Source organism: Polypterus senegalus, chromosome 2, assembly GCF_016835505.1.
Source record: "Polypterus senegalus isolate Bchr_013 chromosome 2, ASM1683550v1, whole genome shotgun sequence".
Classification (NCBI taxonomy): domain Eukaryota; kingdom Metazoa; phylum Chordata; class Cladistia; order Polypteriformes; family Polypteridae; genus Polypterus; species Polypterus senegalus.
Genome location: NC_053155.1, coordinates 7,846,297 through 7,860,049, shown reverse-complemented (window position 1 = coordinate 7,860,049; position 13,753 = coordinate 7,846,297). Strand labels below are relative to the sequence as shown.

General features: G+C 40.9%; 2 protein-coding genes across 7 annotated transcripts in view; both read left to right on the top strand.

Moving 5' to 3' along the window:
- Positions 1-13,753, top strand: part of LOC120521855 (NACHT, LRR and PYD domains-containing protein 12-like) — a 1,152,437-nt gene that overhangs the window by 1,080,263 nt on the left and 58,421 nt on the right. The gene's annotated exons all lie outside the window — the stretch shown is intronic.
- The window catches only part of LOC120521894 (selection and upkeep of intraepithelial T-cells protein 5-like), a 100,023-nt gene that overhangs the window by 70,836 nt on the left and 15,434 nt on the right, over positions 1-13,753 (top strand). For all 4 annotated transcript variants that reach the window (XM_039743187.1, XM_039743186.1, XM_039743190.1 and 1 more), the window contains one exon: positions 3,641-3,815. In XM_039743187.1, coding sequence (XP_039599121.1) covers positions 3,641-3,815 — 175 coding nt within the window. The remainder of the gene's footprint in view (positions 1-3,640; positions 3,816-13,753) is intronic.

The window sequence follows — 13,753 nt, the reverse complement described above, 5'->3', positions numbered from 1 at the left end:
TAATAAACTTAAAAAGATCACCAAACAATGGACTACAAAATGTAAATGTGGCCTGGGCAGCTTACCGTCATACTACTAGGATGTCTTCATTACACCAGAAGACATGTAAGGATAACGTGAGACCATCTGTCAGAAGATTGAAGCTCAACTGAAATCGGACCTTTCAACATGACAATGACCTTCAACACACCAGTGCATCCACCAGGAAATGGCTGAAAAGAAAAAAAGAAATGGAGGGTTCTGGAATGGCCAAGTCAAAGCCTGGATCTGAATCTCTTCAAGGAGCTTGGGGTTTGAAACACAAGACGCCTCTCAAACATCACACTTGTGAAAGAATTCTGTCTGGAGGGGTGAGAAGACCTTTCTCCAACTTGATGTCACTGCTGGACAGTTATAGGAAATGCCAACTTGAGGGGGCAACACCAGCTATGAGAGCCAAGGGGGAACTCACATTTACCACCGACTGAATTTGCATATCTGTCCAATTTCATTGTTTTTTCAGTTATTGAAATCTCCTTTATTTTAAGATACTCTTTAAATGAAGATCAAATCTTGATATGTCCACATACCGTATGTAAAAAAAGAAAAAACAAAGCATTCCATGGGGTGTATATAATTTTTCACACGACTGTACTTCACTTAAAGAGCCAGAGAGGATTGTGGAGCTCCAACATGAGAATGTTCTGCTCACATCTCATGGAGTCTCCATTCTTGGTTTAAAAGCTGAGACTGATTTGGCTTTTCTAATATTGGCAGGCAAGTCGTTCAGATTTTGGGGGTCCTACGATTCAGGACTCAAGTCGTTCAGGTTTGCCATTCCTGCTCCCTCCTGCTTGGTTTATCTTCAGCTGAGGTCTTTGTGTGCAGTGTCACACACCTTTACATTTTTTACAGTTTCCATATCCCCTAAGTTCAGATCTGTAGCCCCTCTCTTCTGCTTGTCACACAAAGCTTTCTATAAACTCCTGTCACTCTCCACTGTCTGGACTTGTGATCTTCCTTAACATACAACTGTGTGCTGGAATTCTGTGTTCAGAAATATTAAAAAGTCATCGTAAAACACCAATTAGCAGTGCACCCCATTCAAAATTCTACAAAGATTTTATTCAGCCGCCCACATAAGCACCTTTTTATGGATTTGGCTCCACCACGTCTTTGTCACTTCTGTTCCCAAGTGCCTTGCCACTTTGTTCCACATGTCCTGCCAGTGTCCCCAGTTGCTTCTCTCTGGTTGTATGTGTCCAGATCGGTCTTTTCTGTTCTTAACAAGTCCCCCATCACCTTTGGATTGCACTCTCTCTCTGTGGGCTTCATCAGATGTTAATCACTTGAGCTACTATTGCTGTAAAATCTGTGCTGGCCTCCCACTTTAGATCCCCTGACGTTGGCCCACTGGACGTCATGGGTCTTTAACTTCACCCTCTTGGAACTTTGAGTATCACAGATCAACAACTTATCCAGTTCTACAATTCAGAGATGGCTCAGTGCAGATCAGTGGATCAGGAGTTGGGTGATGGAGTCTCCTCTGTTTGCTGTGCCTTTCGGTTTTGGTTTCCTTCATTTTACCTTCACAACATCCCAAGGCTGTGGTGTGTGGGGATATCTCGATAGTTTTTTGTTCTTAATAAGACCATTTCATGTTCTCTTGTCAATATCTAGTAACAGGTTTAATAAAAATTTGATGATAAAAAACTAAAGCTTAATCGAAAGCCCCTGAAGGGACATAAGACCCGGTGGTCTGTGGTGGTGCGTCTCACTGCCTTGAATTAACTGTACAGCAGTAAGTGGGCGGCATGAGGCGAGTGAATGAATGAACTTACAGGCTTTTCCATAAAGGCCAGTCGGTGCAAAAGGTGCCATAATCTGGAAACTGACCACTGAGTCTGCGTAATGTTAATGTAAGAAAGAGGAGTAGGACATAAAAATAAGAACATCAGTTACTGACCAGGAGAAGAGAAGAGAGTTAGGGAGCAAGCAGAAGTCCTTGACTGGGAAAACATTAAAATACCCAGAAGAGAGGGATGAACATTAAACTGAAAACATTAAATCAAGAACTGAGGTCAAAAGAAACAAGGCTGAGAGTTCATTACATATAAAATGACCTTTTCTAAAATCTCACGAATCAAAGAGTTCTTCTTTTAGAGTATTAACCCATAACTCTGTTATGTTGGAATATGTCACATGACTTGCATGTCATGTGATCATAAATGGTCCTGGCACTCATAAACAGTAATGGCAGTCGTTCGTGAAAACCTGAAATGACTCAGATGGACCGCCACACAGATGCTGCCTTCTGTCTCCAGATATCTTCATTAAACAGTCCACTTGACAAAGAGAGTGAATACGCTACTGCTGAGACGAGGAAACAGGAGAGTGTCTTTAAACATAGAAACTGAAGACAAAAAAGGTTACTTAATTGTTTTGAAACACACCACACCATTAATGTAATCAGACAAGAGTCACTTAGTGAAATATTATAATTCAACCAAAACAGAGTGAGAACAATGAGACAGAGAACTGAGTTAAGATGAAAAAACTAAGAATCATAAACCAGAATACCGGGTCCTAAATCACTAAACCCCACTTGTTCACAGGGCAAGTCCGTAATCTTGGACAAATTCTACTTATGCAGAACTGGACTTTATATGATGTGAATTATGGGGTCTCTTTTGGGGGTCCTCAAGAAGCAAGCTAAGGTCTCTTAGCAACCTGTTATCTGCCCACAGAGAATACATCAATGACAATGTGAGGCGTCTTTCTCAGACACAGGAATAAAACTAAAACACACACAGGAGAGTAAAGATTGAAAATTCAGCTTTCAAAATATTAAATTCTCATGGACTGAAAAAAATATCTAAAGCAAAAAAATATCCTTACATTCCAAAAAGAGATCCCCAGGTCTTAAGATAAACGATACAACTGTGGACATGAAAAGTTCCCAAAATGGCAATGAGGGAGTAAGAAAAAAATAAGTCAACAGCATTGTAATGACATCAAAATCAAATCATTTCATTTGAAAAACTGAATCCACGATAGAAAAAAAAATACAAAAAATATCCCAATCTTAATGTATATGTTCATAAACATGAATGATGCTAATCTACAGTATAACGTTAGGTTGTCCAGTTTATTATGATTCTGACTTTCTCAGGTTAGCTATCGTGCTCAGTATAATCCATGAGTTAATAACACTCTATTTTCATGGATGAGAGCGCCCCCCTGAGGAGAGCTTCAGTCCATTGATGACCTTTTTATTTTAAATGGCGTCAGTTGTCATTTTTCCATTCATTCCCCTCCTCTATGACAGGATCAGCTTTATCTAAGGTCACCATCATGTATAACTTTTTTGACAACTCATTTATTTTATTAGTTTCCAGGCTCAGGTTGGAGGTGTATATGAAGTCTAAAATTCAATTATTATTTAAATGTTCCACAATGTGGCTCTCTGTTGAGTATTTTTTGGCAAAGAAGAGGCAAATAAAAAGTAATCCAGTAAAGATGTAGAATCGCACCACTGACAGGAGAGATGATGACATTCCTATTGTGAGCACCATGGCAGATGATTCAGTTTATATGATCAGCACTGGTCACCCAATGGTCATCTCTCAACTGGACGTCTGTTCACTCCAATGTCTTTCAGGGAGTCAAAGCCAAAGAAGAGTCTGAGGGAACACCAGGTGTGGAGTCCTTCATTGATGAGGTGATGAAGAAGGACAAAGCAGAGTTGGTCAGCTTGTGGGAAGCGCTGGCTGAAGAATATGTGAGATGTCCATCACCAAACCTGAAAGGAATCTTGGACAAGGTGACCGAGAAGGGTGAGTTACTGACCTCATTTTATTAAAGTCACAGTGGACTCTTCACTGTCCACACATGTAAGAGGAGGACGTAGAACCACAATTAAGAAGAACAGCTGTACATCTGCTGTCCAGTCTAGTCTCACTGACCTGTCCATACATCTCTCCCTGGACCCTTTGGCCTGTCTGGTTCCCAGTGCAGTTCCTCTTCTTCACTTTCCTCTTTTTTTCTTTTTCAAACACACAAGTCTGGGGTCCCACTCAATTGTTACGTACACTGCTGCCTCCTGCTGGCATTGATGGACACTTGAACTTCACTTCTTACCTAATGCCTGTTGAACTTTCAAGAGTCCCCCAGGTGACTCAAGGGGTGTCTTTGGGTCTTTCTAAACAGACTGAGAGTCACAGATTTTATTTTCCTCCTCTAACTGTCCTCACATCCTTCATACCCATCAGCTTGTGTCCACTTTGACTTGCCCAAGTTCTCCACAGATTACTGGATTGTCTCTTTTACTGATATTTCCATTTATCTGCAAGGCTTTAATCTCAGACTCCATGGGGGCTTCTTTCCTTTCCTGAACATATTTGTCTTGAGCTGCTGCTTTGCCATCTCTGTGTCCAGGGTAGTGAGATCCACTGTTAGTTACAGGTGATTGACCTCCATGTTATTCCTGTGCTGCACTTCATTCCTTTCCCATGATCCTCTCTGTGCCCCTGGTTTAGACCACACCAGCCAGAGCTCAGCATTTCATTTTTAAAGGAAAGCATTGAACAAGACCCTTCGTTCTGGGTGGCCTGGGGGCCTGAAGCAGTTTGGAAGTTTATAAAGCATTGTCTGTAAATCAGATGAGTTAATGAAAGGCCTGAAAGGTCAACAGGTCTGTTATGGTGGACAGTTTGGTCTGTCAGTCTAGTTCAGTCCCAGTCTAGTTTATGGGTGCCATTTTCTAGCCCTTCTACTCTGGTCTGTATATGTCCAACAGTTTGTGTGGCAGTGCCAGTTCTTGATGTCTGCCATCTGATTGTGTCTGTCATGTTGTCAGTCTGTGTCAGGAGTTCACTGCCTGATGCATTATGTTGGATTGCTTCTTGTTCCTTGTGGCCGTATCTGCATGTCCTGTCTGTCATATTAGCGTCCTTCAGAATAGATTTTCTGTAGGTCCTCGTGCTTATCACTTGATCCTGTATAGCTAGCATGAATCCTTCAGTTTCACCAAACATCTCACCACATCTTAGCCAGCTATTTGACGCCATAGTATCCACACACGCTGATCGAGTTCATCACAATGTCTGCCATGCAGTGTTTTCTGAGTCCATGCTTGTGTTTGAAGTTGTGTCGTTAGTCTTCTGTCATGTTGTCTGTGGTTTGTAGGCTAAGTGGTGTGGAGGTTGAGGCTGCATGAACTATTGTGGAGTGTTGATGTTTGCTGTTCTTACGTTTTGAATCTGTGTGTTTTGTAAATTAACGATATCTGAGAGACCCTTTCCTCCCTCAACACATGGAAGAGTCAGTCATTCTGTGGCTGCTTTGAGGTGCTGTTGTTCAGGTTTTCCTGTCGTAGGTCTGTTTGTGATGGAGTGATACAGCGTGGTGGAGACACTGGAAAGTTCAATTTCAGAAAGTCGCACAGTGCCCGAAATAAAAAAGAAGTTTTTAGATATCAAAAAAGGCAAGTTGCAGCCCACCGACTGATGATTTTGTTTCAGACAATATTATAAAAGCTGACCCCCATACTAATGACATGATGCTGCTGCTGTGCCCAGAACATCTTCAGATGCTGGCTGCTCACACACCTCTGTGCACAGAAACCACTGGGTGACCATCTGGCTGTGTGCTGATGGACTGTTCTGGAGTCACAAAATGCAATAGTGGACGCTGTAAGAGATGTGGCCAATGAACTAAGGAATATAAAGTCTGTGCTATTGGATATTGACCACAATTTATATAAATTGGTTAAAAAATAAATGCTGCATCTGCCTACCTGTTTTTACATTCTGCTAATTACATTCAAATGAAGATGTGATGCTGTCCGACTTGGCAGATCATTTGGTAGGTCAGATGTGGTCAAAATTTAACATCTTATTAAAGAAAGAAACGTCACCTAACAGGACGATTCATTAATCAGGAAGGAGAAAAGCTGTTCATTGTATCTTTTAATTACTCCTCAGAAAATCCTTAGAGGGAGCATTCATCAAAATCAGTCCTTACAACCTGGTCAGAGAAAACAAAGAATGAACGTTCATGTTATAAACTACTGAATTTACATACAGTGTCATCAATGCATACATTTACGCTGGTTGATTTAGTTGGTTTACACCCAAATGATTTATAGAAAATAAAAGTCTGTTATATTATATTCTGGTTCTTCTTATACCTTTGAGTTGCGCCACCACCCTTGAAATGTCTGTCCATATAACAACTGTCCATTCTCGTTTATATGATATCTGCTGACTTCTTAGTCATCTCTTAGTCATCCTTCAGTACATTGAGTATATAACATCAACCTTTCTTCTGGTACATTTTCTTTATTTGACCATCTCAGTATTTTTTCTAAACTACTTCTTATATTTCAGTTTACATTTTGTTGTTCACTTAATCTTTATCTGATTTCTGACATTTATTAACCCTTTATGCTATTTCTTTAAGATGAATGCTAATTTCTCCTAAAATTGTTCTTCCACCTTCCCTCCTTTGGGACTTTTTTAAGGTCCCACTAAAACTGTAAGGACCAGTTTCCTACTGTAACTCTATTCCCAGTCTGTATAAAACTTGTGTATACTAAATATGTTCCCCTTTTGAAGCTAAAAAAAAAGATTTTTGGCTACCTGTATCTGGGGAATCACAAATCAGTGGACATCATTAATACCCAAGATAAATCACATAATAAAATCAATAACAGTGAACATAGAAAATCGAGTCAAACAATCAAAGTCCTTTATCTTCAGAGTATACTGGCATTACATGCTTTCCCCTGTAAATGTTAGATTTGTGTCCCATAACCTCATAACATGTAAGTACAATGATAAAACATTGTCAACAACTATTTGATATCCTTCTTATTCAACAAATATTAGCTATCTTAGTTCACATTAGTGTACCTAGTCCTGTAGTTTTTCATCAATGGTCAGTTCATTTAATATTGTTGGTGGCGACACAGATAGCACAAGTATTTACCTGAAAACTTCTAAAGGTGTCTAGTTTATGTTACCGATAATGTATACAACAATAATCAGAGATCGAGTCCTCATACACACCACCGTGCTCACATCCTTCTGCTCTCATCCACAGAGTTGCCTCAGTTTACATCCTGCTGTGGTCTTAAATTAGATGATCACCTTTAAAAACAGCTATCTTGCTGAAAGTAGGTGTCAATCCTCCCTTCAGAAGAAGTCAGCACTACTCTCATTAATAAAAGCCACTGGCTCATGTCAAGGTCACAATACAATTGTAAGTGTTGTACCCAAGTTTCTTATAGATATTAAAATCTTCTGCCACCAGCAGGGATCCTTGATTTGTATCTGGGCTTTCCAATTTCACAAACTGCACACTCGCCACTCCATGCATAAGGCACTCCATCTCTGTTCTGCTGAATTATTACTTTGTTTTGCTATCTTCTATATCGCTTAGGCCCAAGAAGCCATAATATATTATTTGTCCTGAAATGCCACCATCTATGTCTGTCTATGTGGCCTTATTACCCCAGTCCAAATTACATATAAATATTAAAAGTATATATTTTTTCCACCAAGTATCAATAGACGTATTAGAAACATTTATCCAGAAATATTTACTCTTACACATTGCCTCTACACTAAGAGCTGACCATGTTATGCTAATCTCATTTTCTAAACTTATTAAATTATACTACTCCAATTGCTATAGAGGTTAAACAATTTAAATATAATTGTGCAGTATATCCATTAATAAAATAGTTACAAATATTCAACAAATATAAGAGTTTATTTGCCTTGCAGTGCTTGCAGATAATTAGTCTTTCATTCTATACCATCCATAACTCCATAGTTCAAATCTTCCTTAACACTAGAATTACAGTACCAGAGATTACGAAAAAACTCGTAGATCCGTCCCACCTTAATTTGCTTCTTAAATCCATTTGCACCTCTTGGCCAGCGTCTTTTGACATGTAAATGTGCTGATAAAGACAAGCTACAAGCAGCTGGCTATTTCATTCCCCCACCAATTTAGAACGTGCACGAACTTCTCCCAGCTCACGCCTTGATTAATTATCTGGGAGTGAAGTGGAGTTTTAGAGTGGAAATAATAGATCGTTATTTGGAACACACGCATTTCATGTGTGTTGTGTTTCTACAGTAATCTGTGTAAACACATTGTTAAAACAGACACTTTTTCATATTCTAGTACTAAATGACAAAATGTAGGAATAAACTATATAATGTATGAAGCCTGAAGTCCAAAGAGCAAATAAACACTTTTACAAAAGGTTCAAGAATGATGCAACAGCTTCTATGGTGTACTAGTAAGATTTGCTGACTCTGGTCTGGATGTCGTGCAGGCTGTCCTCTATGATTCTGGACCCACGTTGATTTCTTGATGTCAATGGTCACCAGCACAGTTGAGTTGTTAGCAACTTGGACTGGAATCTGTGAGTACGTTGTCCAGTAGTCAATTGGTCGATGGCCTGGTCTGCTTTGGCTTGTTTCCCTTTGGAGTTGGATGATTCATTTGTCTGCAGACCTTTAGCACAGCTCAGTCATCAAGTTCAAATTCAAGTGCTGTAGTAAACAACGTGCTAGGAAAATAGCTTTTAACTGCAGGTGTCTTCTTCTTCTTTCGGCTGCTCCCGTTAGGGTTTGCCACAGTGGATCGTCTTCTTCCATATCATTATGTCCTCTCCATCTTGTTCTTTAACACCCATCACTTGCATGTCCTCTCTCACCACATCCATAAACCTCCTCTTAGGCAATCCTGTTTTCCTCTTCCCTGGCAGCTCTATCCTTAGCACCCTTCTCCCAATATACCCAGCATCTCTCCTCTGCACATGTCCAAACCAACATAATCTCGCCTCTCTGACTTTGTCTCCCAACCATCCCATCTGAGCTGACCCTCTAATGTCCTCATTTCTAATCCTATCCATCCTCATCACACCCAGTGCAAATCTTAACATCTTTAACTCTGCCACCTCCAGCTCTGTCTCCTGCTTTCTGGTCAGTGCCACCGTCTCCAGCCCATATAACATATCTGGTCTCACTACTGTCCTGTAGACCTTCCCTTTCACTCTTGCTAATACCCGTCTGTCACAAATCACTCTTCTCCACCCATTCCACCCTGCCTGCACTCTCTTTTCACCTCGCTTCCACAATCTCAGTTACTCTGTACTGTTGATCCAAAGTATTTAAACTCATCCACCTTCACCAACTCTACTCCCTCATCCTCATCATTCCACTGACCTCTCATTTACACACACGTATTCTGTCTTGTTCCTACTGACCTTCATTCCTCTCCTCTCTAGAGCATATCTCCACCTCTCCAGGGTCTCCTCAACCTGCTCCCTACTATTGCTACAAATCACAATGTCATTAGCAAACATTACAGTTCATAGGGACTCCTGTCAACCTGTCCATCACCAATGCAAATAAGAAAGGGCTCAGAGCCGATTCCCTGATGTAATCCCACCTCCATCACTCCTACCATAGACCTCACCACTGTCACACTTCCCTCGTACATATTCTGTACAACTCTTACATACTTCTCTGCCTCTCCTAACTTCCTCATACAATACAACAGCTCCTCTCAGTCACCCTGTCATATGCTTTCTCTAGGTCCACAATGACGTAATGTGACTCCTTCTGGCCTTCTCTAAACTTCTCCATCAACACCCTCAGAGCCAACATCACATCTGTGGTGCACTTTCTTGGCATGAAACCATCCTGCTGCTCATTAATCATCACCTCATTTCTTAACTGAGCTTCCTCTACCCTTTCCCATAACTTCTTGCTGTGGCTCATCAATTTTATCCCCCTGTAGTTACTGCAGTCCTGCACATCCCCCTTATTCTTAACTCTTTGAGGGCTGAATATTTTTTCCCCAAAGACACTTTCTGAAAAGCAATGGTTTCACACAGAAATCAACATAAAATGTCTTTTGCTGTGTGCTGTGGCTGCCAATTTGCCAAGAATGTGCAGCAGTCGCAGTGTCATTGTAACCTGGTTTCTACCTCTCATCATTGTTAACTGGCAGTCCTACCTGGCGAACATTATCAGTACCACAATTAGCTGGGGACCAATCAGCTGAAGCTGGAACCTTAGATTTATTTTCGATCACTTGTATCAAAATCGGAATCCGACAAGTCATAGTCCAGTTCAGAGATAAGAATATGCGAAACGTCGTCCGCAGAGTATTTTGCTTTCTGCATCCGCTTTGATCTCTCGGCAGATGTCAGTGCCATTTTTGCCATTGTTGGCGCCTTGCTATTCACGCGAGTGCAGGAATCTCGCTCAAACCAATGAATCTAACTTTCTTTCTAGCAACGAGAGACCAACTAAACATAACAGTTGGTTTTGTCACTGTTTACAGTCGATTACCATCGTCAACTCCTCCTTTCGACAAAAGTCGACATCAGCCCTGAAAGAGTTAAATATCGGCACCAGTCCACTTCTTCTCCACTCCTCAGGCATCCTCTCACTTTCCAACATTCCATTAAACAATCTGGTTAAAAACTCCACTGCCATCTCTCCTAAACACCTCCATGTTTCCACAGGTATGTCATCTGAACCAACTTTCCATTCTTCATCCTCTTCATCGCTATCCTTACTTCTTCCTTGCTAGTCCATTGCAATTCCTGATGATCTCCACATCATCCAACCTCTTCTCTCTCTCATTCTCTTCATTCATCAGCCTTTCAAAGTACTCTTTCCATCTGCTCAACACACTCTCCTTGCTTGTGAGTACGTTTCCATCTTTATCCTTTATCACCCTAACCTGCTGCACGTCTTTCCCATCTCGGTCCCTCTCTGTTGCCCACCAGTCCTTTTCTCCCTCCTTAGTGTCCAACCTCTCATACAACTCATCATACGTCTTTTCTTTAGCCTTTGCCACCTCTCTCTTCACCTTGCGCCTTATCTCCTTGTACTCTTATCTACTTTCTGCATCTCTCTGACTATCCCACTTCTTCTTTGCCATCCTCTTCTTCTGTATACTCTCCTGTATTTCCTCATTCCACCACCAGGTTTCCTTTTCCTCCTTCTCTGTCCAAATGTCACACCAAGCACCCTTCTTGCTGTCACCCTTACTATATTTGCTGTAGTTTCCCAGCTGTCTGGTAACTCTTCACTGCCACCCAGTGCCTGTCTCACCTCCTCCCTAAACTCAACCTTGCAGTCTTCCTTTTTCAACTTCCACCATTTGATCCTTGGCTCTGCCCTCACTCTTTTCCTCCTCTTGATCTCCAGCGTCATCCTACAGACCACCATCCTATGCTGCTTAACTACACTTTCCCCAGCCACCACTTTGCAGTCTTCAGTCTCCTTCAGATTGACTCTTCTACATAGGATGTAATCTACCTGTGTGCATCTTCCTCCACTCTTGTACATAACCCTATATTCCTCCCTCTTCTTAAAATACGTATTCACCACAGCCATGTCCGTCCTTTTGGCAAAATCCACTATCCTCTGACCTTCTGCATTCCTCTCCTTGACACCATACCTACCCATCACCTCCTCATCTCCACTGTTCCCTTCACCAACATGTCCATTGAAATCTGCTCCAATCACCATTTTCTGTCCCTTGGGTACACTGTCCATCACTTCATCCAACTCACTCCAAAATCTTCTTTCTCACCCATCGCACACCCAACTTGCAGTGCATATGCACTAACAACATTCATTATCACACCTCCAATTTCCAGCTTCATAATCATTATATAATACAATACAGTTTATTTTTGTATAGCTCAAAATCACAAAGGAAGTGCCGCAATGGGCTTTAACAGGCCCTGCCTCTTGACAGCCCCCCAGCCTTGACTCTCTAAGAAGACAAGGAAAAACTCCCAAAAACCTTGTAGGAAAATGGAAGAAACCTGGGAAAGGCAGTTCAAAGAGAGACCCCTTTCCAGGTAGGTTGGGCGTGCAGTGGGTGTCAAAAGTAGGGGTCAATACAATACAGTACAATACACAGAACAGAACAAATCCTCAATACAGTATAAAAATAAAAATTTTAGAAGTAATAAGATTTGAATATTTTTAGAGTCCTGGAGACCTCATCCATCAAGATGCCTCCCAATTTGGCCATGCCACGGCTGAAACAGTGCTGCTCCGATGAAAGGACCCTCTTTCCCATGATTCCTGTGATCCTCCATCAGGGATGACTTTACCATAGGCAGGCAAACAACTTGGCAGGTGGGCGTGGCACCAATGCCACATTTGGGTACCGAGAAAGAAACAGAATAGGTGAGGGTTAGTATTCAAATATAATTATCATGTTACTTATGTTATAGTGCTAATGACTAACAACAGAGATGCAGTATGTACAGTTAATCAGCAGCTCTAGTCAGGATATGCTAAACTGAAGTAGTGAGTCTTCAGCCGGGATTTAAAGGCTGAGACCGAAGGGGCATCTCTTATGGAAGCAGGAAGACCATTCCACAGTTTAGGGGCCCTGTAACTAAAAGCTCGACCTCCCACTGTTATTTTATTAATCCTTGGAATCCTAAGCAGACCGGCATCTTGAGATCTTAATGTGCGCTCAGGTTTGTAAGTCATGATAAGTTCAGACAAGTAAGCGGACCTTGGCCATTTAATGCTTTATATGTTAAAAGGAGGATTTTGAAATCTGCCCTAAACTTAACTGGGAGCCAGTGTAAAGATTTAAGAACTGGGTTATGTGTTCATATTTTCTTGTTCTTGTAATAATTCTTGCAGCGCATTTTGGATTAACTGGAGGCTGTATAGAGAACAGTTTGAACAGCCAGTGAACACCGCATTGCAGTAGTCAATCCTACTAGAGATAAATGCATGAATTAATTTCTCACAATCCTGTTTATTTAGAAAGCGCCTTAATTTCCTAACATTTTTAAGATGGAAAAAACATGTTTTGGACAACTTTGTAATATGCGCTTTAAATGACATGCTAGAGTCAAAGATAACTCCTAGATTGTGGGCTGATTCAGTAAAATTAATTGGGATTCCAACTGAGTTAAATGATGACAAAATATTGCTGTGATCAGCGTCATTCCCTCCAACAATTAACATCTCTGTTTTATCTGTATTTAAAGACAAGTAGTTCTCATTCATCCATTCCTTTAATTCACTAACACAACTAATTAAAGACAACATCGGAGAAACTTCATTTGATTTAAATGAAAGGTATAACTGGGTGTCATCTGCATACGAGTGAAAATTAACATTATGTTTCCTAATGAGAGATCCCAGTGGAAGCATGTAAAGTGAAAACAGTAAAGGTCCCAGTACTGAGCCCTGCGGACACCATATTGAACTTCTGTGTATAATGATGGAGTACTGTCAGCACATTTCTGTACATACTGGAATCGATTTGATAAATAAGAACTGAACCAAGCGAGCACGGGCCTGTAAGCCCAACATCGTTTTCTAGCCTGTGCAGTAAAATAGAATGGTCAATGGTGTCAAATGCTGCACTTAAGTCCAACAACATAATTACAGTGGAGTTTCCTTCATCAGAGGATATCAGAATGTCATTTACAACCCGTGTTAGTGCGTTTCTGTACTATGACCAGTGCGAAAGCCAGACTGGAATTTCTCAAATAAATTGTAATGCGTAAGGTGTGACTGAAGCTGACTGGCGACTACTTTTCTAGTATTTTAGAGAGAAATGGTAAATTTGAAATAGGCCTATAGTTATTTAGTATGTGTGGGTCTAGGTCTGACTTTTTAAGTAAAGGTTTAATGACTGACACTTTTAGTGCATCAGGTACTATGCCATGCAGTAATGAACTATTGATAAA